Below are 25,265 nucleotides of genomic sequence, written 5' to 3'. Positions count from 1 at the left end.
CCATCCCACCCCTGCCACAAAGGGGTGGTGTGGTACCAGGCCCACCACAATCCCAAATACCCTCTTATGATAGATTCTGATCTACAGTCACAGTCCAGTGTAGAAATGCATGATTTCCTTAACTATATGCCAACTTGTTACCACATTTTAGCAAAGACATGGACTGCTACCTAGGATGCGTGAGTGTGCCTCAGAAAGGGGGTTGAAAATTTCATCAAACCACCTCAGGTCTGGATATTTTATCATACCTCGGACATATGGATGAGCATACATTCTTCATCCCCTTGTCTATCAATGTCAGCACTTTGACACTCATTTCATTCTAGTAATCCTGCCCCTGCTTTCACTCTTGTTCAAATCTCAGATCTTCTCATGTGTTGGCCCCAGGGAAAAGGGCTACATACATTACACAGGATTCTGACAACCAGATTAAAGTTTGTTTCTTTGTGACAGATATTGCCAACATAGTATATGCCTTAGCAAAGGCTGTTACTGTGGTATATATGGGTTCTATCCATGTTGGCTCAGGCTGTGATCAATGCTTTAAAAAAAAAAAACCAAGGATGCAAATGAACTTGTCACCAGAGCAAGAAGTATCTCTGTATACTGCCACTATCAGTGTAGAGCAGTGCAGGAAAAGTGTAAGCAACCAATCTTAGTTTTGTGGCAGCAAATTTGACCCCTGAGCTCAGACCCAGGTTTTCCAGCCACAAGATGTTAGCAACGTGTCAGATGCTAGATGTTACACTTAGACGCCATGGTGAAAGCTGACCAGACAGATAGACAGATGAATTGAAGGCAACATTGGCACTTAGAGAGAGGAAACTCTTTGAAATTCCTTCTGATCAAAGCAAGTACTGGTTAACATCAGGCATACTGCAGAAATAAAAATGTCCAGCCTTCATTGCCAGCAGGAAAGTTTTGCAGGGAAAAGAAAGTGGGGAGTGGAATTTTCAGGGCTCTGAGGATCTCTAAAAGAAAAATGTTATTCACTGTCTGTGCTAGCATGCAAATAGAGACAGTGATTGATTGAGCTGGATCATAGTGGTCTCTTTACTGGATCTCTCCCTTGGTAGATGTATGAGTTTCTGCATAATTTAAACTTGAATTTTAAAAATATTTTTCCTAGCCCTTATGTTTATTCCAAAGGGATCTAATTCCAAACATGAACTGATATAGGACTGGAAATGAAGGTCAGACAATGTCCCCTCTCATACCTCTGCTTTTGTGGAACCATATGGGTGCCTGCTCCTTTTCATCAAAATAGGCTAACTCTACAGCCTAAAGATGTCACTTTTATTATCAGGATTGTTAACTACTTCACTGCTTATCAGTTTAGTAGACTCACCCAGTAACTCTAGTGACATGACAGGAGCTTGGGATTATAAACTGTGGACACAGTTTGAGTAGAGTAGTACCACTTTTGCCCCTCAAAATAGGACACAAGGTGGGATATGTCCATCACTCTGGCATTAGTAGATGCCATGAAGGAGCAAGCACAGAAAACCAAAGTGTAGATTCAGCAGCCCTATCTCAAGCCATGCCTGAAGTCTAAAAGCTGGAATTTGATTTGCAGTAGCGCCTCTTAACATTGCTGTGGCAGTGTAAAGGGATTTTGAAGTGGGAATAAATTACACTGATCTTATGGCCCTTTTGCACCGTTAGAGTCATGTGAAGGGGAGGGTAGTGCGGAGAACAATCCGACCATGTATCTTTGAACATGGAACAGTTTACTGTTTTAGATGCTATAGGAGCAGATAAACCAGAGGACAAAAATTTAGTAGTGACAGGACTAGACTACAAATCTGGATATTGTCTTTGAAAGAGTGCATAATGGTAATGGCAAAGTGTTTGCAGCCGTTTTGAACTTCTTATGGCAAGGCAGAGAGGCCCTGATTTTCAACAAAGACCCATACAAGCAAAAAAGAATTGATTACAGCAGCAGTCTTTGAAATCTCTTCATAGCACTAGGGCAAGATAGGGCAAGCTTTCATCGGAATTGCCATATCTTTCAATGAAGGCAGTTTAAATCTTAAAGTGGTGAAACAGTGCTGGTGAAACTAGCAGTTGTATTTGAAAACAGCTCAAATTCTCTCTTCTTGATAAACAAAAACAAGGGAGTCAAAGAGAACTTCCCAGTCATATTCTGAAGGGCACCTTGAGCATTTCTTGGAAGACCTTTTCACATACTGGTCTCTTAAATGGCAATTCTGGCCTCTATTGAAAATGTAGCAAACAAATATTTTGAATACCCTGCATGCCTGGCAAGTAGCATTGCAACAGAAAGCTGTTTTATAGGAGAAAAATGGATTTTTCAGTTACACTAGTTATGTTAAGAAGTAAAAGGAATATAAATTCTCATGTTCCAGAGCATAAACTGATCACAAGCTGGGGTCAGGAAGAAATATCCCCTCATGGTACAGTAATATACCATTTTGTGCATTATGAGGTTTTATGCTTTTTCTCAGAGCATCTGGCATTGGCCACTGTCAGAAACAGGACAGTAGATGAGATGGACCATTGGTCTGTTCCATATGGCAATTCCGATGTTTTAAATGTTTTGCACAGCAGGAGATGAGGTTGCTCCTCCCATTGCAGGCTAGACCCTTAACATGAGCAGCAGTAATGTGTGTTTATGAGAACATACTTGCCATTGCAAAATTATAATCTCTAGTCTCAGGCCTAGAAAAAGGGAGCACAGAAAGAAAGAGAAAAAAACATTTTTATGTATATTTTCATTTTTTAAAATATTAGATCCATTAAAAAGAATTCTACTCATATTCCTTAGGATGGCTAAGTGTGGTGAATGACTATGTGCTACGGGTACAGAGGTCTCACGAGGGGAAGAGGCTGCTTAAAAAGAGTTGAGTCCTTTAGATCGCTGAGCCTTTTTTTGTGGTTGGCAGAGGAAGAGAAGGCATGATATTACCAAGTTTTAGCATAATGAGCATAGGTTGAAAGGTGCAATTTTGTTCCACTGGTTTTGCCTGCAGTTTTCTCTCAGGAATGTGGGCATCAGATGATTGGGATCAGGCTTGTCAGTTCATACTGCAAGATCATATACATTGTCTATATGGCTAACAAAGTTCCAAACAACCATGACTGAATAAAGGATGAGGCCTCTGTCTGAAACCTGTTTGGATGATACTACAAAGCCTGTGCTGGCACAGTTGTCTCCAACTGGGTATTCAGTTCAGCATAAAAAAAGAGAATCAGGAAGTAGCATTGCCATCATATTTGCATCTGGCCTCAAATGTAGGTGGTCTATCATTCCAAAACTAGTTCCAGTTGACTGTCTCTTTTTTGCATGTGAGTTCCAGGTTGGGATTAAGAGGGGATTTGTACAAAAAACCCTATTGCTCCACCAACCATGATGGTCTCTGATTGAGCTGACTGTGACTCCTGGTAGTGAAAGAGTCACTGATGCTGATTGATGTCCATGCAGATAATTCTTTTGGGTTAGGTCAAGATGTCATAGGGGAATTCTCTTTGTTTTTCTTTAATCATGCATTTCCAGTCCACTGCTGGATCAAGGTCTACCCCACTAAGATCCACTTTACCAGGGGAGTATCCTAGTTAATTTCTGATAACTCTTGCATCTGGCCAACTTCTGGACCTTGTGTTCAAGCAGGACTTTGAGACTGGGGTGTATGTGGAAGTGGCACCCTTGTCATAGACTGACCATTGCCCCTTCTGATCTGTTTAACAGTCCAGGTTCAGAGGCTAATGGAACTAATGTACTTCAAGATGGCACAGAGACAGAATACTATTTAGCCAAACAGCCTACTCTATCACCTTGCCTGACAAGATTTTACAATGAACGTTTGTCTTCAGCCAATCACGCAGTAACTTCTATAAAACTCTTACCAGACTTCTTCCTCAGCGGTCACTGGTACACCAGAAAAACTGCAACTCGTGAAACAAGTGGGAAGATGTTTGGAATACTGGAGGCAGAGTTTTTATGTCAAGTCTGGCAGAGTACAATGATTTGTTGATGTCTTATGCTGTGGTTGTGCATAAGACGAGCAAAGATTTTTGTTACCTCCATCATAGAATCTACAAATACCTAAGCAGCAAAACGAGCTTGGTCTGTGGAAGGCCTGGTGAATCCAGGTTGTCTCCACTTAGTTATCAAGTCAGATTTTTCTTGTCAGGAATTTCCATGGGTACTTTGACAGAAAAATGCTTGGATCCAGACCAAACTGTCTGCCTTTGTGGTTGCAGAGCAGTATCTGAGGGGTGGGGGGGCAGATGTTACATTTCTTTGCTTGAATTTTAGCCAGTATTGTTCAGTGAGGCTCTGGAGCTGATGCAGCAGTTGTAACCCTTGTGTGATAAAGGTTAGTGTAGAAGCACTGGGTTCATTATTGATGGTGTCAGTGCCTTGCTTTGGGAGGGCAGGGTAACAGCTGTCCTTACGAAAGCAATTGTGAGATCTCTGCTCAACAGTCCATCTTTCAAGCAGGACAATCTTCCCTAACAACAGACTCATTCTGAGCTTCCCTTTCAGGGGAAAAATTGTTAAGACCATTGTGGCAAAGCAAATTTGGTAACGTCCCAAGCCTTTTTCTTTGGTCCCAGTTAACCTTGATTCCAGCCTGGATACCATACAGAAACTGCAGTAGTTATGTTCGTCTAGCTCAGCTTTTGGATCTGGATGAAGATCAAGCAACCAGGCTGATTTTAGTTCTGCCAGCTGCCTTCAATACCATACATAGATTGTGAGGCTCTGGTGGTGCTTCCATGGTCTCTAGCAGGGATAGATGTTTCTCTTGTGTTGCTCCATTCCTCACAGGGTAGTACTAGCCAATGTATTTGTCCCAGGGGCTCTCTCTCATGTGGGGTACCACAGCATTCTGTTCCTCTGCCCTCTTGTGTACGGTGTCTGAGTCCTTGGGAAGGATTAGTAGTGAGCATGGATGTCAATATCTTCAGTATAGTGATGAAACCCAACTCTGTGTGTTTACTTCAGGTGGTGCAGTTCACTACTTGTTCAGCAGAGGAGAGCACCTGCAGGGACATGGAAGGAGGAGAGGCTTGAGAGCTCTCCTCCTCCCCCACCCACACTTGTGCAGGCCACACACCATCTAGCCAATAGGTTGTCATGCTTAACAATGCTGTTGGAATCTTACCATTTACACTGCCTGACTTTGTTTTGTGTGATTTTTAATCATGCTGCCTACCATTCTGATTTCCTAGCTATCTGCACTTAATTCTAGACTTGAATTAGATTTGTATCCATGCTCCACCTGTGATACAGATCTTTGTGACTAGCACTATGCTCCCAGAGACAGTAGGGTGCATCTTTGCTACACTCTCCAAAGATGCAGGAGCACACGGTGTGCTATTCTTATCCTGCTTTCCAAATGTGTGTTTCATAGTTAGCACAGTATGCCAGTGTGTTGACAGCAAGATATTCCAAGTCTAATCTGAATAGTTACAATGGAAGAAGACAGTGGCAAGAATCATATTTTCTTGTGAGCTGGCATACTGCGGAGGTAACATGTTTGGCCTCTGCTCTGGGGAAAGAATGCCAAGCACAGTTGCTAGAAGCCTAATGGAAAAGAAACCGAGAGGAGCCATTTGCTTTTAAATGTTTATATCTTTAAGATGATTCACATGTTAACTAATTATTATGGGTCCAAATCTTCAAGTCTGACCTTGACTAGTACTTATTCAGCACAGGTGTGTATGTATGTATGTGTGTGTATATATATATACACACAAACAAACAAAAAACCCTACAAAAATAAAAACCCAACAACTACACAGCACACACTATTCTTCCCCTGGGGAGAAGATGTAAGAATGAACTACATGTGACAGATATTAGTCACAGCACTTAATTAACTACTGACAGGCACGCAGTGATGAGAGCAGTCTAAGAACTTACACTGACCAGTATACTCAGGTAAGTAGTTCGGTAGTTGAGTTCAGTGTAAGCCCAGTACTACTCAACATGAGTAAGGGCTGTAGAGTTGGTCCCTACATGTGAACAATGTACGTAAGAGATTTTGACATTGAGTGTCTCCTCCAAGATGGATAATTACATCACATGAAAGACTCCCCTTATCCAAGGTGGATCTCATATGTTTAGGTTGGATTCCCTGCTCATGTACTATATACCTTGATGAGAAAAGCAGGAAAAAAACATTCAAAAGACTTCTGAATTTTTAAATTAAATTGTTAAAATAAAAATGGCAGAGGGACACACACTGAAAGGTATGTGCATATTATAATGGTGGCAACACCAGCAGCAGAGGGATGAAGAAAGAGGGCAAATAAAAGAGTATATGAGAGAGAAATCAGCAGCACTATTATGATGGGATTGGCTTTATCAGTGTTCTTACATCTGGGTGGCTTCTGCTCTTAGAATATAATACAGTGGGGAAAAAAGTCCATTACCTTTCAATTTTTCAGCCAGCAAAGTAGCTTCATGTTCAGAATAATGCATTATTGCCGGAGGAGAGGGAGGTCGTAGTCTGTCTTCTTCCATTTTGCGCCTATGGCGTTCTTCTCTGGCCAGCATTCTTTGTTTGCATTCCCATTCATAAAAGTCATCTCTTGCCTGAGCAAAATCAACATGAAGGCGACCTGAATCCTTTTTGTCTGTGCTAGATCCTAATCTCATGCGGTAACCTGAAAGCAACAAGCAGAACTGTTGCAGTTTTTATTTAATTATACTTTTTAGGCAGTGAGGAAAAAAAATCAAAAGTTTATTTGCTTTTCCCTCGCCACCTTGATCTCCTAACTCCCATCTCATATCAAACTTTTCATTGTCATTTACATATACATCCACCTACACGTCCAGCCCTCTATATTTCTAAAGCATACATCACCACAGTAGCTGAGCTGATGGGATAGACTCACCCAGCAAAATTTGGATCCAGGTTTAGAACCCCCTCAAACTTTGGAGTGTTCCAGTTTGAGGTTCCAAACCTTTATAAGCAAAGAGGTCATTTGCAAAACTGTGCAGCTAGACTGGGTTTGGATTATGAACCCCACCTAACCCTGGGAGTGTTTGGATCAGGCTTAGTTCTGGTTCAGAAGATTTGGACAAAAGATTGAAATCCTTGAAAATCCCTGCCAGAGATAAATGAGCAAATCATGTTATAGAAATTGCCAGCCCCAGGGATAATGCATCACACTTTGCATTGAAGCTGGACCTCAGGTTTGACCTTTCATAGTCACAAACACAATATGCTAACAGCATGGGAGCAGATATAAATAGATCAAATTCAGTCTAAGAACTGCATTTATTCTCCATATTCTGTCTGAAAATGATTGTAATAAAGTACACTGGTTTATCAGAAGAAGCAATCTTGTTGTAGACAATGTATAAAAGGTGCTTGTTATGTCCCTTCAGTAACGTCTTCTGTAGTCATAGATGGGTCAACGCTGCACCTGCTAAAACTAACAGATTGTAAGCTCTTTAATATAGTGGCCATGCACAATGGGGCCCTGATTTTCATTGGAACCTCTGGGTGCTAAATGAAGAAAAGTTAATCCGCTGGGACAATACTGCACAACAGCACAAGCTGAGCTGTTAGGATAGGTCCTATTTTGCTAAGAATCCTTGGGATACTGTACAGATGCCTATTGGTGACAATGGGCAAAGGGTTCACTGTTCTTTATAAAGCAGCTCCTGTCTCAGACCTGACAAACTCACTACCCCAACACATCACTTTCATGTTATCTATATATGAAGGATTGCATAGGAGGTCTCTACTGAAAGCTTGTAACTTATCAATATTTGTGATCATTGTGAGAGATGTGTGTATGGGTAATATTTATGGAATAATATGACTTTACTAAAAATTATGCCCTTATGGTCTTGGAGTGAAAGTGAGTCACCAGGGGAGCTTATGTCCTGGTAATGGCCCATTCAAGGTGGCTGGGGCGTTGTCACCTCTCCCTGGCTGGCTAATTATGTAATGTATTGTTCAAGTGTCTACCCTCGCCCCATCTCAAAAGTCCATGGAAAACCATCAAAGACAACTTGAAGGTAAAAAGGAACATTGCAATATACAGGGTATCACCCTATCTGTGAATAAAGACAAAAGCCTATTTTGGTATATCCCATCCCAACATGGGGAGTGTGCAGAGACATCTTGTTGAGCAGGGCTGTTTCATGAAAGATTGGACCATGGTTCCTGTGAAGCCAACCAGCTCTGCAGCAGACTCAACTTTGGGGAGAAAATCTACTGTATTAGATAGCAAGGTAAGTATTAATAAGGGTAGGCCCTATTCACATTTTATGATTTTGTTTTGTATTGTTTCCATCACCCTCTCTCGTTTCTAGTGGAACCTGTATTCTTTCTTAAATAAAACTTTCATTTTATTATAAGTGCTCACAAGTGCTGTGCATTCTACAGATGTGGTGAATTCGGGTAAAACTGGTAAACTGGGCCACACTGCTCCTGTGGTGGCAGAGGATCTGGGATTTCTGTGAGCAGCCAGTGGGAGGGGCTGGATATCATGAGGGGACTCGGGAACTGGGCTGCACTTCTTCTCAGGTCTGGTATAGCCCTGAGGGGAATGCTTGAGAGGCTGAAAAGCAAGTGGTGTTATGGAACAAACACCCAGTCACCACAGGCAAGACTCCCTCTGGCTAAAGGCAGGAGGTAACAAGATGGCTCAAAGCCCTGGATACCCTGAGAAGCATCACAATCCTTTCTCAAGTTGTACATTACCGACTGAAAGAAAATTTTAAAATAATCCTCCTAGTTCTTAACCAGTGCTTCAGGGGTAATTTTAGAGAGTGCAGAAAGCTGTAAACAGTGTGTACAATCACAGGAGACACTGAAAAATAGGTAGAATTTGCACTTTACAGAAGGATTGCATAAATCCCACTAGGCCAACCCTCCCAATAGCTCTGCTCATGGGGATATGAGGAGAACAGCCCAATAGGGGCCTCTGGATCCTTTGCATGCTGGGTAGCTGAGCTCCACGCTGGCTCTGGTTAGGCTGTCCCTAAAGTAAGTCACTCTATTCATCTGTACCGATGCATTTATGAAGACCCAATGACTGGGGACTCCTGTGTAGAGAGCATGAAAAGGCAGAAGCTGTTTTTCTTCCCATAAACTTGAACAGCAGCCACTGCCTGCCTGTGCCTTGAGCAGGTTTGTTCCTGTCCCTCCTAGATACCACAGGGTTCCAACACAGCCTTTGGGCTTTGCAAGGGGAAGGGCAAACTTGGGCTTTGAACAGAGAGGGGTGAATGCTGTGACACAGTGAGTGCACTTCTAACTTAGAACATATTATAGTCCTATCTGATTGTTGTTGGGGGGGGTCATTGTATAGATAAAAAGGGTTGGTTAAAACAGAGGTGGAATGCACATTTGCAGAAAAGGGGACAATGGCTTCAGATACATAAGAGACAACAAAGGTGATATTTGCTTTGAAGTTTTTCCTCTAACACCCTGTTGAGCTCAACAGTCTAGCCTGGCAAAGGGGAGACGGGTTCCAGCTTTCAACCACAGGAAAACTGGGACAAAGAACAGCCCACAAGGACAGGGAAGAGAGACTGTTGGAGAACAAACTGACACCCAGAGCCCAGAAGTTAGGAGGCTGCGGTAAAATAGGCCTGCCTAAGCCTTTAGGAAAGATAAACATGTGTACAGATTGTTACTGTTTTAAACTCTTCTCTTATACTTTGCCATTTTCTCACAGTTAAGATTAAACAATACTTTAGTGTAAGAAAGCCATTTGGTGTCACTGTATTCTCCACTGGCCACAAGATATAGAAAGGAAGAACCACAGGTACTGGAACCCACTCAGATCTGTTGGGAGTAAGGACTCCCAGGGTGCTGTAACCAAGGACCTGGTCTGCGAGTGGGAGAATGGTGTGATTTTACTCCAGGGAGGTAAAGGTGTGAGGCCTCCTACCAGCAGGGGGTGCACTCAGAAAGGCAAGAGAAGAGGTCTGCGGTGCAGCTAGCTCTGTAACCGTGACAAATGTCAGACAAATCAATTGACTCCCAACATGTATTTATCAACTAACTAATTTTGTAAACTTAAAGAACCTTATCAGTCGTGTCTGAGAGACACTGCCAAAGTGCCCAGGGTCATGAGCCTAAAATTAGATCTCCCAGCTGTGTTGTGTTTTGCACTCTATATGACCTTGTGAATGCTCTCCCTCTGCTCTGCTTGTCTCCTCTGTTGTTATGAGCAGATAGGGTATTGAAATGTGTAAGAGTCTTGCTCTTGGAGCCTTTCAGAGAGTAAGATTCTTACGTATGTCCAAACTCTGCCCACTCACAATGACAAAGGAGCAAAGTGAGAGGGTATAAAGATGGTTGCACCCTAATCCAACGAAAATGTGGAGTGTGCAATAGGGAAGCTGAATTTTATCAGAGCAGCCCTATCTTTTGGGAACAGATAGAGAGAACGGTGCAGAAAAGAAGGTGCAGTTTGAGCACAGCACAGGGAGCCAGGAATATCTGCGTTTCGATCCTAGATTTGATGTCCTTCACAAGAGAATTTTCAAAAGACCTCTTTAGGGCAGCCAGTTTTGAGTGCATCCATGAATGACTAAAAATCAGATTGACTGTTCGGCCGCTCTGGCTGCCACTGGGCAACCAACCAAAAGGTTTTTGTGAGCATCCATGTCATAATGTCAAAACTAGTCCACTGTTTCAAAATGTCACAGCAGCCCTCCTTAGGCACAGTCAATCTAGGCACTTCAGCAGTCCTTAAATGGACTACTGGGACAGTACAATGACCTCAGCACTACCTGGATTGACATAAAAACCTCAGATAGGTGTGTGGCTGGCATGACCATACACTGGGTGGTATGTGTGTGTGTCTGTCAGATTCTGCTTTGTTTACAGAGCCACCGGCAAAGCAGTCAGCATGCCAGCGGTGAGTTGTAGAGAAGTCTGACGCCTGTTGTCTTCCACTATTTTATGCTCTTAACAGTGTTCAAAGGTATTTGAACAGATAATAGCACCCCTCCCAGCACCCTTTTCAGACCTCCTCCTGGAAAGGCAATGAATTTCATTCACACAACCTCTTCCCACCTTGGTGCTTGGAACAGCAGCTTGCATTAACTGCATGCAGGATGTGTCATTTTAAATCTCTGTTTCTCACACACAGACAGAGGAAGGGGTTTTGGTCACTCGCCAGGAGCCTAACTTTAAAAGAGCAGCACCAGGAAAAATCAATTACTATGCTGTAAAAATAAAAACCAGCCTTTCCATGTTACACATCTAGTATATGCTCCAAGACTTACCTTTCGTGATTGGGTGTTACTGAGCAGGGAGCTGGCCAGTGAATGCCCTGAATACAGGGAGAGACACACCTGGACTCGGACATCCAAAAGAGAGGGCCTAGGGGCACGAGCACCCAGTGGGAGCTTAAAAATGACATTATACATTGCCTGGATACTCAGCACTGGGCAGAAACTGGAACACATTAGCAGATATAAATCATATTCAAGGTTTTGCCCATAATCTTGAAAGTTCTCCAGAGGGCTGGGCCCTGGCAACCTAAGATATTGTCCTGCTCTTTCTGTCCGTGACTGCTTAGAGTTTCACAAGCTATGGAACCATCCCAGTCATGAGGGTGAAACATATGAGGGCAGGAAGCAGAACTTTCTCATCAGCTGGTCATGGCTATTCGGAATTCACTTCCATAACAGATCAGAATGGCAGCGAACTGCTCAACCTTCAGAGCAGAATGTACGCTTCTCCAGCCCGTCCTGCAATCAAAATGCAACATAATGCCTCTTCCCAACCCCCCATACATCCATTTGGAGTTAGAATGGAAAGAACTAGCGATTAGACTGCTTAATGGATTTTATAATTGCGTAAGGTACTATGGAACTAAGCATGGGATAAATACCTAGATAGATTAGATTGGATAGACAGATAAAACCGATTAGACAGACTAAGTCATCATTATCAAAGGCATGGTTTTCCCTCATATAACAAGTATACTGAAGTTATAATAAATTATACCTTCTATTTGTAGGTCTCTTTTGTATATTACAGGCTTGGGAAATTGCTTTAACTGTATGTTTTTCTTCTACCGTTTCCAAATGCATTATGTTTCAAAACACTATAAAGATTGGTTAGAAAAACACAATCATTCAGTACAATTAAAACCTGCCTCTAGTGCACGATCTTCTCTGCAGTGCTGGAAAACAGTCAAGGCTCCGAGTTTATTGCAGAATTCCATGGAAATCAAGGCTGACAGCACAAGTTAGCTGATTATGGCAGCAATGCTCACCTGTTTCTTTTTCTCTATCCCTCACTCCCAACCCACTGTCCCTTCTTTAATGTGGCTGGAGACACTAGGTAAAAAGTCTCTGCCAGAGGAACAAAAGGAATGAAGAAAGAGGAGGATGAGGAGAGAGAAAAATATGGAGATAGGGAGGATGGGAAAACAGAAGAAAGCAGAAGTGGGAGCGTAAAGAGGAGAGTTGTACAAGCAGCAGTGAAAAGGAAGAGTGAGGAAAGAGGGAGGGGGAAGGATGGAATGAAGAATGAAGGGGAGAGTCAGGAAGAGAAAGTCCCGGGAGCTTGGAAATAAACCTGCACAGAATGAGGAGGGAGGGGAGCAGAAAGGAAGTTTAACCTCCACCACTGCTCTCTTTCCTGACTGTCCCCTAACTATAGCACATTATCAAAAAGAAACTGGCAAAATAGGAAGTAATACATTGCATACATAATAATCAGCAGATTTCAGTTAAGGCAGTCTCTGACTATTAGGGGTCAGAAGGAAACTTTCTTTGGGGTCAAGTTATCTCACATCTGCCTCCTCAGGATTCCTATAACCATCCTCTGAAGGATCTGGTGTCAGTCACTGTCAGAGACAGGATACTGGATTAGCTGGACTTTGATTCTGATCTAGCATGACAGTTTCTGTTTTTCTATGATCTTCTCTTCCACTCCCCTCACTCTTTGCACTATGCCCTTCATTTTTGGGGGGTTATGTCCAATTTAGGCCCTCATCCTAAAAAACACAAAGCAACCACGACTTGTACTATGAATAGTAGGTGTTCAACACCTCTGTAGATCAGCTGTGCTGAGCTGGGACCTGGGCTTTGTTTCATTTGTCTGTAAAGTGCCACACAAACTATAGTGATGTAGAAATAATAAATGAACACAAAAGTAATAATGAGAGATGGGAAGGAGGAAAGTTGAAACCGGAGTGGGATCGGAAAAGGAGACAGGGATGGGAGTGAAGAAATGGGGTAAAAAAAGGAAGGAGGAAAGGAAAAGATAAAGATTTGGAGAAACTTAAAAAAGTCTTTTAAAATTTCCTTAAAAAAATGATTTCACCTCCCCGAGCTCCAAAGACAGGGAATTGGAATTTTTTTTTTAAAAAGAAAGAGTGGCTGCCCCTTTGTAAAATAAAAGAGTGGGGTTTTTCCAAGTCACAATTTAACATTCACCCAAGTTTAAAGGCATGAAACTTGACTTTTGTTTTAAAAAATGGTAGTTGGTGGAGATCTTGAGGAACATCCCGAACACTATATTAGGTCAGATTTTGACACCTTTACTCATGAGGAGTAGTTTTGAACAGATATCCCCATCAAAGTCAATTGGACTTTTTGTGGAGAAAGGTGTTACTCTGTATGAGTATGGGTATCAGAATCACACCTATAATGTGCTTATGAAGGCAGAATACTTTCAGGCCACACTGCAGAATGTATAAAAATATGCCAGTGAAACTGCCAGCACCTGTCACAGAAACTGGCACTGAAGTACTGCAGCAATCCTGGCCCAGGGCCCTCCACTCCCCCCCTCCCCACCCCAACATATGAATAAAAACCATATAAACCTGCATAAAACCGAAAATAATTGTCAGGGATGGTGGGAAATTGCTCTGGGGTAGGTAAAATTCACAGAATCACACACTAGTCTTGGTGAGCACAAGAAAATGTGGAATTGCACCATTCCCACTTCTAGCCAAAGCTGCTGAGCTCAAGCAACACTCGCTGAGATAAAGGCTAGGAAAATAAGCACACATTAGCATCATAAAATACAAATGAGAAGCACAGAAAATCCATTAAAGAATGTAAAGTACCAGAAAGGTAAATGGCTTTATCAACCATGAACTCCTCTGCAAAACGAATGTGACAAAAATTCTTCTTGCTTTTCCGAATAGCTGTAATATCTCCACACTGCTCAAAGACTTCCTGAATAATTTCCTCAGTAGCATTTTCTGGTAAACCTCCAACAAACACAGTCTTACACCCAGGAGGTCTCTCTCTTGTGGAAGGTGGTGGAAGATCTAAGTAAAAACAAAAATCACACTGGAACACAAGGCTTTGTCTTTGTATTCATTCATCCCAATCATCCCCATAATCAATTTTATGCACTAAAAATTATTTTGAATAGCAATTTATTTGGGAGGGGGTTGGGGTTAGGGACAATTAAATATTTTAGAGATTGGCCAAAACTGTATCCCTGAATTGTCACTATTTCCAATTTTGATTGATGATTTCACAGTCAAATCCCTGCCATTATGATTTGCTGTCCAGGTCAGATCCAAAACCCAAAGGGGTCTATTTTCCTACTTGGATTCAATTGAAATCCCACAAGAAAAGTCTGTGAAATTTTGGATGAGAGGAACCTTAGTGCTGACATGACCTCAGACACAAACCCTAAACTCTAGTGTAAATCTGAGCTGAGTCTGAACTCAGCCACTTTGGCTCATCTCTAATTTTTTACACAACACCGACTCAAATCGATGGGTGATGAAAATCAGGCCACATTTGTTTAGGTGCCTGCATATGGACATGGGAACCTAACTTCAGGCACTCAGGTTTGAAGATGTTACCCAGTCTTAGCATAATTTCATTTCTCTTTTGTAATACAGAAGCATAGCAAACAGCAAAACAGAGTGGGAAACACGATGAAATGACAACATGATGAAAACCCTCTGCCAGTTATCTACTTTGTCCTGTTGCCAGATAATAGAACAGAGGCTAGAACAAGGGAAGGATAACCTAACAGCACACAGAATACTCATTTGGCATTGAAACACCACTGGATGAAGTGACTTTTTAAAAAAAAATTATCATCATTTACATGTAAATGAGCAAACTTAAATTTTTGGAGGCTGTATAAAAGAGTGTACATTGTCACAATGTTTCACCTTGTTTATGTGTAGATTACTAGAGCACTTTTCTGGAAAAAAAACAGTTACAAGCCAACACTGATTAATATGAATTAGTTATTTGGCAATTAAATACGGTGAGTGAGGTTAGTCTTTTAATTGTTTTTGAAACCCAGTCTGTTTGCTTAAATAATGGGCTAGGCACAGTACAAACACAGAGCAAAATTCTGTTTGCTTCGCTTTCCTTTTTCCCCATGGTGCTGATGAAAGGCGCTAACTGATGACCCTAGGAACTGAAGTCCTCCGATTTAGTCACAAGATTCTGCCTTGCCCTTATGCAGATGCTCAGTGGGACGAGTCCGTCTTTCATTTGCACAGCCCATGCAAGGGCCAGGAAGAAGGGAGCACAGGGACTGCTTCCCGGGGCAAACATGGTGCTCTAAAAGGGCAGGGAGATGGAACTATAGATTTGCCCTCTCTACATGTCAAGCCCCAGAACTGGCCGTCAGCTTGGGACGACTATGCTGTGTGCCGTGACATTTCTCCTGTATCCTGGGGAGTTCCCAAGTGCTCTCTGCAGGCAGCTCAGCTCATCACCACTTACATCACTTACTACAGCTGGTGGACAGTCTACTCCAGAAGAGGTACACAGTGGGTGACTGCTGTGCAAGCTTCCCCATATTTCCTTACTGACTCACCTTCCCCACAATGCAGAGGGAGCCCCTCTAGGGGGTGAGGCAATAGGTGAATCTTCATGCTCATTTCCATTGAAGTCTTTCTTCTGAGACTGTCAACAATGGTGCCCCATCTGTATGCTGTTTTTGTGATGTGGACACCTGATCATGGGAACTAGACTAAGAGCACCACGTTCAGTTCATAAGGGCCAGTGAATAACCATCCAACAGTTACAATTTTCCATCGCTACTGACTTGGGCTGGATTTGAATGAGTGACATAGAAATGAAAAAGAAATACAGAGGGGAATGGCTTATTAAAACTAAGTGAGACGTCCAGTCTCCTTCAGCTTTGTTAAATTAATCCACTTTTTTTTCTTACAAAATGTCTTTCTATGTTTGCCCTTGTATTTGTAAAGATGAATGAACATATTCTAATATTCTACCACACTGCAACACATCCATACAATTTGGTTGCAAACATTTTAGTTACCATCGCATATCCAAAATTATTCACTTTATTAAATCAGTTCTATTTCTTGCATACATGCCACTGTGGTTCCTTTTGTATTTATAAAGAAAATGTGCTCAAATATTGTTTGGCACCTAGAAACATTTTATGCAAAATATTAAGAAAACAAGATTGCCAAGCATTCTTTCTGCAGATCCACTTACTTGGGTTTGGAGGGAAGAGTGTACAGCTTTTGCAGTGAATTATTTCTTTGACTACAGGCACATCTGTTGGTGGTGGCGGCGGTACTAACCCCATGCCTGGTATCATCGGGTTAATTGGAGTTATTCCAGTCATCATGCTGAGGCTTGGATCAAAGCCTGGTACACAGATTGAATCTGTAAATACATCACATAAACCCTTGGCTTATAAATCTTGAAACTACTTCTTGTTTCCATTTTCCTGCACAGACAGTTTTGCTCTAGGCTTTTTTTCTAGGTATCATTGGATTAAAAAAGGAAAAAGAAAAAGAAAAAAAAAAGCTGCATTTCAGCCAGCCATCCCACTGGAAACAAATTAAAACTATGCATGAAGGAGGAAATGTGATATAATTTAAAATCTTAATATGACGGAGTGCAACACAGCACATTAAAGAGTAAAACCATGCACCGTGAAGCTCTGTTATTATCTGGAATGCAATTTTCTGTTTTATAATGCCACTGTGTTGCTTACACTGCCTTCTGACCTAGAATGTGGGAAGAATATCATTTAACACTGATATGCCCTCTATATACAATTGTCAGTTTTAACAAAACTTAGTCTTCTTGCATAAGTGACCTTGATTTATGAACACCATGGAAAAAGCTCCACTTCTAAGTGTGTTTTATATAAGTCTGGCCTGACAAAAATTCCAAGTGTTTTTTCTTGGAAACTAAAGTTGTTACTTTACCTAATAAGGTCTTGTTTAAAGCTGAGAATCAATTTTTATTCTCTAGCTGGTATTTAGGTGGTTTAGTAAATTATCTTAAACACACTTATTATTAAATACATATTTATAATCCCCTTAAATAAATTAATATGAAATGCATATTTGGCTTTCATACACCCCTCCCCATATCTCTTTGCCAGATATTACATACATATTGTTTAAATCTGAAATGTTTTTGGATTTCATAGCACCGGAGCTGTGGCATCCTGAATTAGAATAAGCAGATGTTTTAGATTAACATGAAGTCAATTTTGTAAATTCTCAATAAATAAAACATTTTGAGAGAGCGATCTCTTTGTTGCCACAACACTGCTGCTATTTGATGTCATCAATTATTTAAAAGAAAAGTGAGTTACTTGGGTTGGCCACAGGTTTTCTGCAGAGCTTTCTGGATAGCAACTGCAAAGTATTTAATGATGCATGCAAAGTCAGGAGTTAGTTCAGCAGCATGGGAGTTTGTTTTGACAAAGAGAGAAACTTTCTTTTTTTGAGAGCACAAATTGGCAAATTTGAACTACACCTTGTTATGAGGCAGCATGATGATTGGTCCACACATAGACCCAAGAACCTGGAAATCCTCAATTGTAATCCTCGGTCCGGCACTGATATGCTCTGTGGCCCTGGGCAAGTGTACTAACTGCTCTGCAGCTCAGTCTCTGCATTTGTAAAACAAGTATAATAATACTTACTTACCTGCAAAGATTAACCCAAGCGTGTTTAGCACTTTGTAGGTGTAAAGAATGCTACAAGTGCTAAATATGATCTCTGTATTATGATTTGCTGAAATACCAGTAATCCTCTTTTACCAAATTCACATAACAAAAAAAACAAAAACCAAAATGCTCTGGCTGAGAACCGCTATGCCAGTAGAAATACTCTCTAGTTCCGCTGCACACGCCCGATTGCCCCTACACTGACTATGTTCTGCTTTCAAGCCATTCTGTTTCATAGCAAGTGCACAGCAAGCAAGAATTTGCTCTAGGCTTATTGAAGACTAGTATTAATGAAAGCTCATGATATCACATTACTTTTTTCTAATAACTGGGCTTATGAAAAAGGATTTGCTCTGGGTGTCATTTTATTTTTTTTTAATATAGAGGCATGTGCATTGCTTCCAGATTATGCTTTGAAACTCCACAGCTGTCATTTCTTTCATGGGAGCCAGTAAATGACATATTAAACATTCATGTTTCCGGAGTGCTGTGAGTTAAACTCAGAGGTGAAAGGGCGAGATGCAATTCACACGAGTCCTTAGGCGATTCTAATTTTCTCACTTGCATTTTTAAAAGTCACGCTGCTGACAGTCACAATGATCTCCCAAAGGCAGCCTGCGGTGGATAGAAGCCCATCCTTACAACTTGCTACCAGAAGTGCCTGGATAGTTCCATCACAAACAAAAAGTAACACTGCATAGTACTGAATGCGATACCTTCTATCACATCATACCCAGATAGGTAACTATATACAGCATCCACAGCAAGGCCACCACATTCTGAAAGATACAGGGAATCAGGCAAAGCTCTCCATGCTACTTATGCATCTCTCAGGGGCTTTCTAGAAGCCAATGGAAAACACTACCATCTGGTTGTACTCATGTAGGATGTATAAAGGATGCATAGGACCAATATTTCTGTGATATACTTCAACATGCCCTGGCATCTCTGTCCCCTGATAGGTGCAAGTGATGAGACAGAGGCATAGTCAGGAGCTCCTGAAAACTAATTTCACTTCTCCTAGGCCCTGATCCAAAGCTCAGTGAAGTTAATGAAAGACTCATGTTGAACCTCCAAAAGGAAAATAAAATGTTCTACTTTATTTTGCTGGCCAGTACCTCACCAAATCTGTTTAACAGATACACAGTGTCTCTTTCTCACATGGGCTACGGTATCTCTTTGGCCACAGTAACAGGTTTCCCAAACCTTAGGTTTTGCCATTCTCTTTTCAACTAGATTAAGGTCACCCAACCAATCTATCTATTACCAGACAGGAATGTTTTTCTTCTTGTATTTAACATTTTGTTTCACTTCCACCGGAACAGATTACTAAAAATTAGACCTTTTCAAAAAATGGATAATCAAAGACAGTATTATGGAGATACTGAGTTCTTCAAAGCACTTCTATCTTACAGCACCTCCTCAGTCTTTCCTGGATTCAGTTTCAGCCATATGGTCTTCATACAGCTGGTAATCTTGAACCAGGCTCTTGGACAGTTTGGTGGTGTTTGCATCTAATGAGAAGATGACGAGCATCAACTGTGTACTGATGACAGCTCCTTGTAAAACTCCACAGGTGAGGGGCCTGAGGGCTGTAAATCAGTGCCCATGTTGATTCTGTGCATGCAGATTGAAAGGAATGAAGTCATCTAAGCACAGTGTCACTTCTGCCACAGCTCCGATGGGATTCAGCACCATTCCATGTTTAAGCATAGAGGTGTTGCGTAGGAGTCCAGCAATATGAATTTGGATATATAGCCCTTGTCTATGGGCAGGAAATGATCATCCATTAGTGTTGACAGTGTGGTCTGTTTCATATCCTGGCATGATACCTATTTTGGATAGGTCCAGGACACTAGAGTTATCTAGTTATCATGTTATCTATGGAAATGAACCTTGTTGAGCTTTTCAATTAGCTTGTTCAGTCTTCAGAAACAGACATATTGATAGGACTATATGGTGTGGTAAAGAAAATGAGAAATAACCCAGAACATATATCTGTTGTTGGCAGATATATTTTGATACATAATCGTCTAGATATTACTGTTATGGGTATGCTACAAATGCCACACATAGATAAATTATCCATATCACTATATCACACATCTAAAGGGTAAAGATGTTATAGTTTAGCTTTATATTTTTAAAACTATTTTTAAAGGGATATAGATAGCCATACAGAGATACATTTTCTGAACTGTTGAAACTATAATTATCTATATTAACAATGTGATATAAATATGGATTTAACAATGTGGATTACAGAAAAAAGATGACATATATTAAATACATTCATAAAAATTACTAAATCAAGTTAAGAATGTGCAAACATATTATGCTTAACTTTGAACCCTGTGAACATTGTAGATAAGTGATGAACACTATCACGTATGGGTCCACTTGCACAGTGTTGGTTTAGTAGATGCCCTGAGCGGTAATATTTTCAGGACCATGTTCTGCCTATCTATAACAAAACAAGAGTAACTTCCTGATTCATCTAATAAGTGATCTGCTAGACAGAACAATGGCAACTTTTGAAGAACAAACAAAAGACTTATATTAAAAATGGAGCTTAAAGAGACAGAGAAGAGAAATGTTCTTCCCATACACTTAAAGCAGCTCTGAGAAGCTCACTTTTTCAATAAGGAGATACAGAAACAAAAAAAAACAACAACTCACATTAAATCTCAGGCTCTGAAAAAAGGAGCAGACAGATAAAATCCTTTAAAAAGAACTCTCTAATATGATGCACAGGAGGGGGGCAACCCCTTTTGCTAATGCAACTGTTGGGGTGTGAGCAATCGAATGTTCCCATTCCATGCTGCTTTCTGTCCTTGCCTGCCAACTCTTGCTGTCCAAGTGGTCTTCAGCTCTGCCAAGTTAAATGGTTGCTTCAATAACAAGTGCTCACAATTCTGCCATCTGTGATTTTGGGGGAAGTGCTCCATCCGCAACATCATGCCACTTCTTTTCTGCCAGTTGTTGCCATGCTGTGCTGTGGCCAGTTACGTATTTGCTCAATAAGGGCATCTTTGCTTCTTAAGGACGTAACTGTGTTCTTCTGCTGCTAATACTTAGCCCCCTGATGTGCCTTTCATTTGGCTTGTTCCTGCCAACTGCCTCTGTGGTGTTATATAACAGCTGCCAAGACATATCTTTGTTTAATTAATAAGGGCACTGATTTGTACCAACACTAATTTGTCCATGTGTACGTGCATGCTTGGAAGGGTTCTTACCTTGAGTGTGCTTGTGCCTGAAGTACTTTGATATCTTCTCCTTCCTCCTTATGTGCATGTCAGTGGTGAAAACAGTTAAACAGCCTTTTCTGTTGCCCCCAGAATGATGAGCAACCCAATTAGAAAAGTGGTCACTGGTCACAATGGCAATGGTAATTTTACATCTAAGAAAAATATTCTACCTTTGCTTTAGCAGAAAGACAAAAACAAATATTCAGATCCAGCAATCCAGTTGCCAAACAACATGTAATGTGGTTATTAGCAGGATCTAGGCAGCTGCTAGTACTAAATTCAGTGGGACATGCATTGACTTCACCTCATAGGCTACAATACTGCCACTGCGGAAAGCTTATTATATTCATGCTTTTGCAGTAAAAAAAGCAAAACCAAAAAACCAAAAGGGTTGTTACTCATAGAGGGGGAAGTTCTGGAACCAAGAAATCTGATAATACAATGCAGCCACCTTTGTTGATTATTCTGAAAATTAATGTTGAACCAATTTCCGAAAGTGAAAACTGGAGTTACCCTGGAAAAAGGCAAGTAGAATGCTGTGTTTGCTGCTTCTCAAGTAACAACAGATACTGGCAGTGCTATTCATCATGTGATAATGGTGGAGAATCTTAGAGTCACTTCCTTTTAGCACTGAACAAGAAGCCTTATAAGAATAAGTAAAACTGTATTATCCCTAAAACTTCTTTCTATTTCACTGTAGAGCTTCTACTCAAAACTTTCCCCCAGTCTTTCCTACTGTCTGGCTAGTATGCATACCCTTGTCTCAGTCCCCCTTTTTCTGTATAAGCAAGTAAACATGAAATGTACCACAATTTATAGATCCAGATGAATCGCTGGTTTCTGTGCATCCAGATCTTGCCATCTTTTGGCCTTGAGGAGGGTTTTAATTCCTTGGATTATCAAACCCCATAGGTGCAGTAGTAGGCTTCTGATGAGTATGTTTTGGACTTTTCTCAACAGGACTATCTGCCTTCTCCAATGAAGTGCTATGAGTGCCCTTGAGTCATGTGGTAATTGTTGTCACCAGATCACATAACAGTGGAAGGATCTTGGTGTGCAGCTATGTTCAGATAACAGAGGGCATTTTCCAATACATTTCCCCACCCAGTTTTAAATTGGTATGGGGTATCCTGGTAAACTTCCAGAGGCATTCCAAGTAATAGAGAAAAAAGCCTTAAACCTCTTCAGTTTGGTATCTCTCAGCCTCACATCTTTTAGCAGAGCCTCTCAGGACAAAGATTTCTCTCTAAAGCTGGCAGCACAGCTCTGATCGGTCAATGGATAATCAGCTGAACTATGCTTGCTCCATTGATTGACATGGGACTTGCCCTATACTTGATCATGAGGTCTTTTCTCTGTAGGATTCTCTTAGCAAACTATACTTTCTCCACCAGTCTGTTCCCCAAAGGGAACTGGAAATAAAATGCCTGAAATTATATGGTACCCCTCAAGCTTAGAACTTACTGCTGGCAAGATGCAGCCCATTGAGCTTATTCTCAAATACCTTTGTTAGTCTCTAAGGTGCCACAAGTGCTCCTGTTCTTTTAACCCATTGTCAGTGACTACTATTTCTTCCAGTATGCTAAAATGAGAACAAATGTATTTTAACTTTTCTACTAACAGCCAATGGTTACCAGTTGGGTATGCCTTTTCTCCACCCAGCACGAGTGCTAAGGTTATTTAGGTAATGCTGTGGGTATGAGAGATTGTAAGAATTGTGTCTTTCTGGTTCTGTGTCTTTGCAAGTTCCTCTTCTGTTGATGTTCACAAAATATATCAAGCCCCACAAACCTGAAACACGCACTCGCCAGAAAAGATAAGGGGAGACTTATCAGTGCATGGCTGATATGTGTATGAGACATTAGATTATATGGTTGTCTTTGTTCATTGTTTTTGTCTACATCTACTCTTGTCACTTGCAAAACACAATTAAAAGTGGCACTACCCTATTTTTTTTAATTTAGCTCTCCGTCTTATATAAACTCCACAACTAAGTGCAACCATCCCAAAGGTTTGGATGCCTCTGACATACATTTCAAAACACAAGAACATCCGTTTTGGAAAGTTAAGATTTTAAACTGTATTAGCAAGAAGAGTTTAAACAAGAAATAAGAGTGTGGCTTTCTTCTTTACAATGTATTGTTAATGGGGACCACATTGTTAAAGCACTTCAGGAAGTGGCTTTGCCCATGTGGCATGCTTTGCACAATGCCTCAGTCTTTCAGTTCATGCGTTTCTGGAAGGTGAATGGCAAGAACGGAACATGATTGCAACCGCCAAAAATATTGTGGAATTTCTCCTCCAAGGCTTTGAAAATCCTGTTCAGCTAACAGGGGAAAAAAACAGTCTAAAACCCTCAAACCACCCACCTGATCAAGGATGTGTCTATTCAGTGCAACACTTTATTGAATATAAAAAGTTATGCATGAGTTTAACTTAGAAACTACTCCCAGTAGCACAATCAAACTATGCCCACTTCAGTGGAACACAGTTACAGTAGGACTCTACAACAAGTTATATATCTTTAACCCATTTGAGACTGCACGATGTGGCATATCTTTTGCATCAATCTCTTTAAGCCATATGATACCACTTTTGAGGCTTCTTGAACACTCATTTTTTTTTGCAAGAAGAACATGTCAATATTTTAAGTGTATATGAAGCACAAAGATGACAACTTGCCCATAATTTGGACCAGAAAATGTTTGACTGGTTGCAGCGTGATGCCACATTAAGCAGATGATCAAATTTACCAGCTTGTTATACTAATGGAGCCTTGATTCAAGTCTTTCTAGCTTTCATACAGCTTGAGAGAAGATACACATGTAACATGACACAGGAAAGACAGAAAAGCAACTGCCATGGCAAGTTCTTCTTTAGACTCAGCCACGCTACTGGAAGCGGCTGCTCTAATTTCCACTTTCTTGCTCTTGTTAATACTGCCCAGCAGTGGCAACAGCAGCAATTGGTTGCACAACTTGCAAACATTGACGTCTACAGTAAGTGTGCACAGACTGATTCCATGCAAACCTGGCAGCAGGCTGGACAAACCATTCCTTTCATGGTGTACTGCCACCTTGTGTAAAACTCTACTGAAAGCCTCTTCCTGTCCTCTCCATCTGGAAGAAGGTTCAGCCAAAGTAGGTTGCTCTTGTCTGGCTGCCTCCCACTCTGTTTCTTTAAAAAGAGTTAGGCAGGAACAGGCAAAGGAAGCCCACAAAACTCCCTCTTGTGTGATAGACAGAGAACTTCCAAAATGTCTGGTACTTACTGGGGTTTGCCAACTTTTGCCAAAGATTCAGCAAAGACTTTCTGAATACCACATTTACTTAGACACAGGAAGCCAAATCTGCCTTTGATCTATTAAAAGAAGCATTTACAAGGCACCCTCTGGGTACATCCAGACCTGGCAAAACCCTTAATTGACAAAGCAGATGCCTCTAATTACGCGATGAGAGCAGTATTGTCACAGCAACATAAGCCCCAGAATGTGCTCCACCCATGTGCATATTCCTGGAAAATCATGTTGATGGACCAGAACTATGAAATATGTGACAAAGACCTACTGGCCATCAAGGCCACTTTTGAGGAATGACATCACCACCTGGAAGGAGCTCCTTTCTTGGTCCAGGTGTATACAGACCATAAGAAAATGGAGTACATGTGCATTGAAAGGATTCTTAAGCAGCATCAGATCTGGTGATCTCTTTTTTTCTCCAGGTCCGATTACACCCTGACTTATCGGCCAATTATCCAGAATGATAAACCTGATGCATTGTCCTGCAAGGATGAGTACTTAAGCTTAAGGTCCTCCTGACCTGCCACAGTCTTGAAACTTTGCTATTCCATCAATGTGTTGGTGAACAATGACTTCCTTTTTCTCGTGAAGCCTCTCCTATCCCACAATCCATTTGCATTAAACCTTATGTCAACTGGTATGGAATTAGCTCCAGACTCAAAATTCTGTGTCAAGAATGGGATTCTCATGTTTAAGGACTGGATCTGTGACCCAGATGGGGAACCATGCCTAGCAATACTCTGGCTATGCCATTACTTGCCCCTGACTGGCAAATTCAGCTACTAGAAAACACTGTAGCTGGTCTTTCAATATTTCTGATGGTCA

At 41.2% G+C, this 25,265-nt stretch overlaps 1 protein-coding gene across 2 annotated transcripts in view; it reads right to left on the bottom strand.

The window, feature by feature from the left end:
- Positions 1-25,265, bottom strand: part of ENOX1 (ecto-NOX disulfide-thiol exchanger 1) — a 194,554-nt gene that overhangs the window by 118,122 nt on the left and 51,167 nt on the right. The window contains exons 2-4 of one of the 2 annotated variants that reach the window (XM_077811882.1): positions 16,418-16,591; positions 14,035-14,241; positions 6,406-6,639 (exon numbers count right to left, since the gene is read on the bottom strand). In XM_077811882.1, the coding sequence (XP_077668008.1) occupies positions 6,406-6,639; positions 14,035-14,241; positions 16,418-16,591 (615 nt within the window). The remainder of the gene's footprint in view (positions 1-6,405; positions 6,640-14,034; positions 14,242-16,417; positions 16,592-25,265) is intronic. The other variant, XM_077811890.1, reaches the window with a different exon arrangement.

This window comes from Eretmochelys imbricata, chromosome 1 (assembly GCF_965152235.1).
Source record: "Eretmochelys imbricata isolate rEreImb1 chromosome 1, rEreImb1.hap1, whole genome shotgun sequence".
Taxonomy (NCBI): domain Eukaryota; kingdom Metazoa; phylum Chordata; order Testudines; family Cheloniidae; genus Eretmochelys; species Eretmochelys imbricata.
Note: the sequence above shows the minus strand (reverse complement) of the source record. Positions and strands in the feature narration are given on the sequence as shown.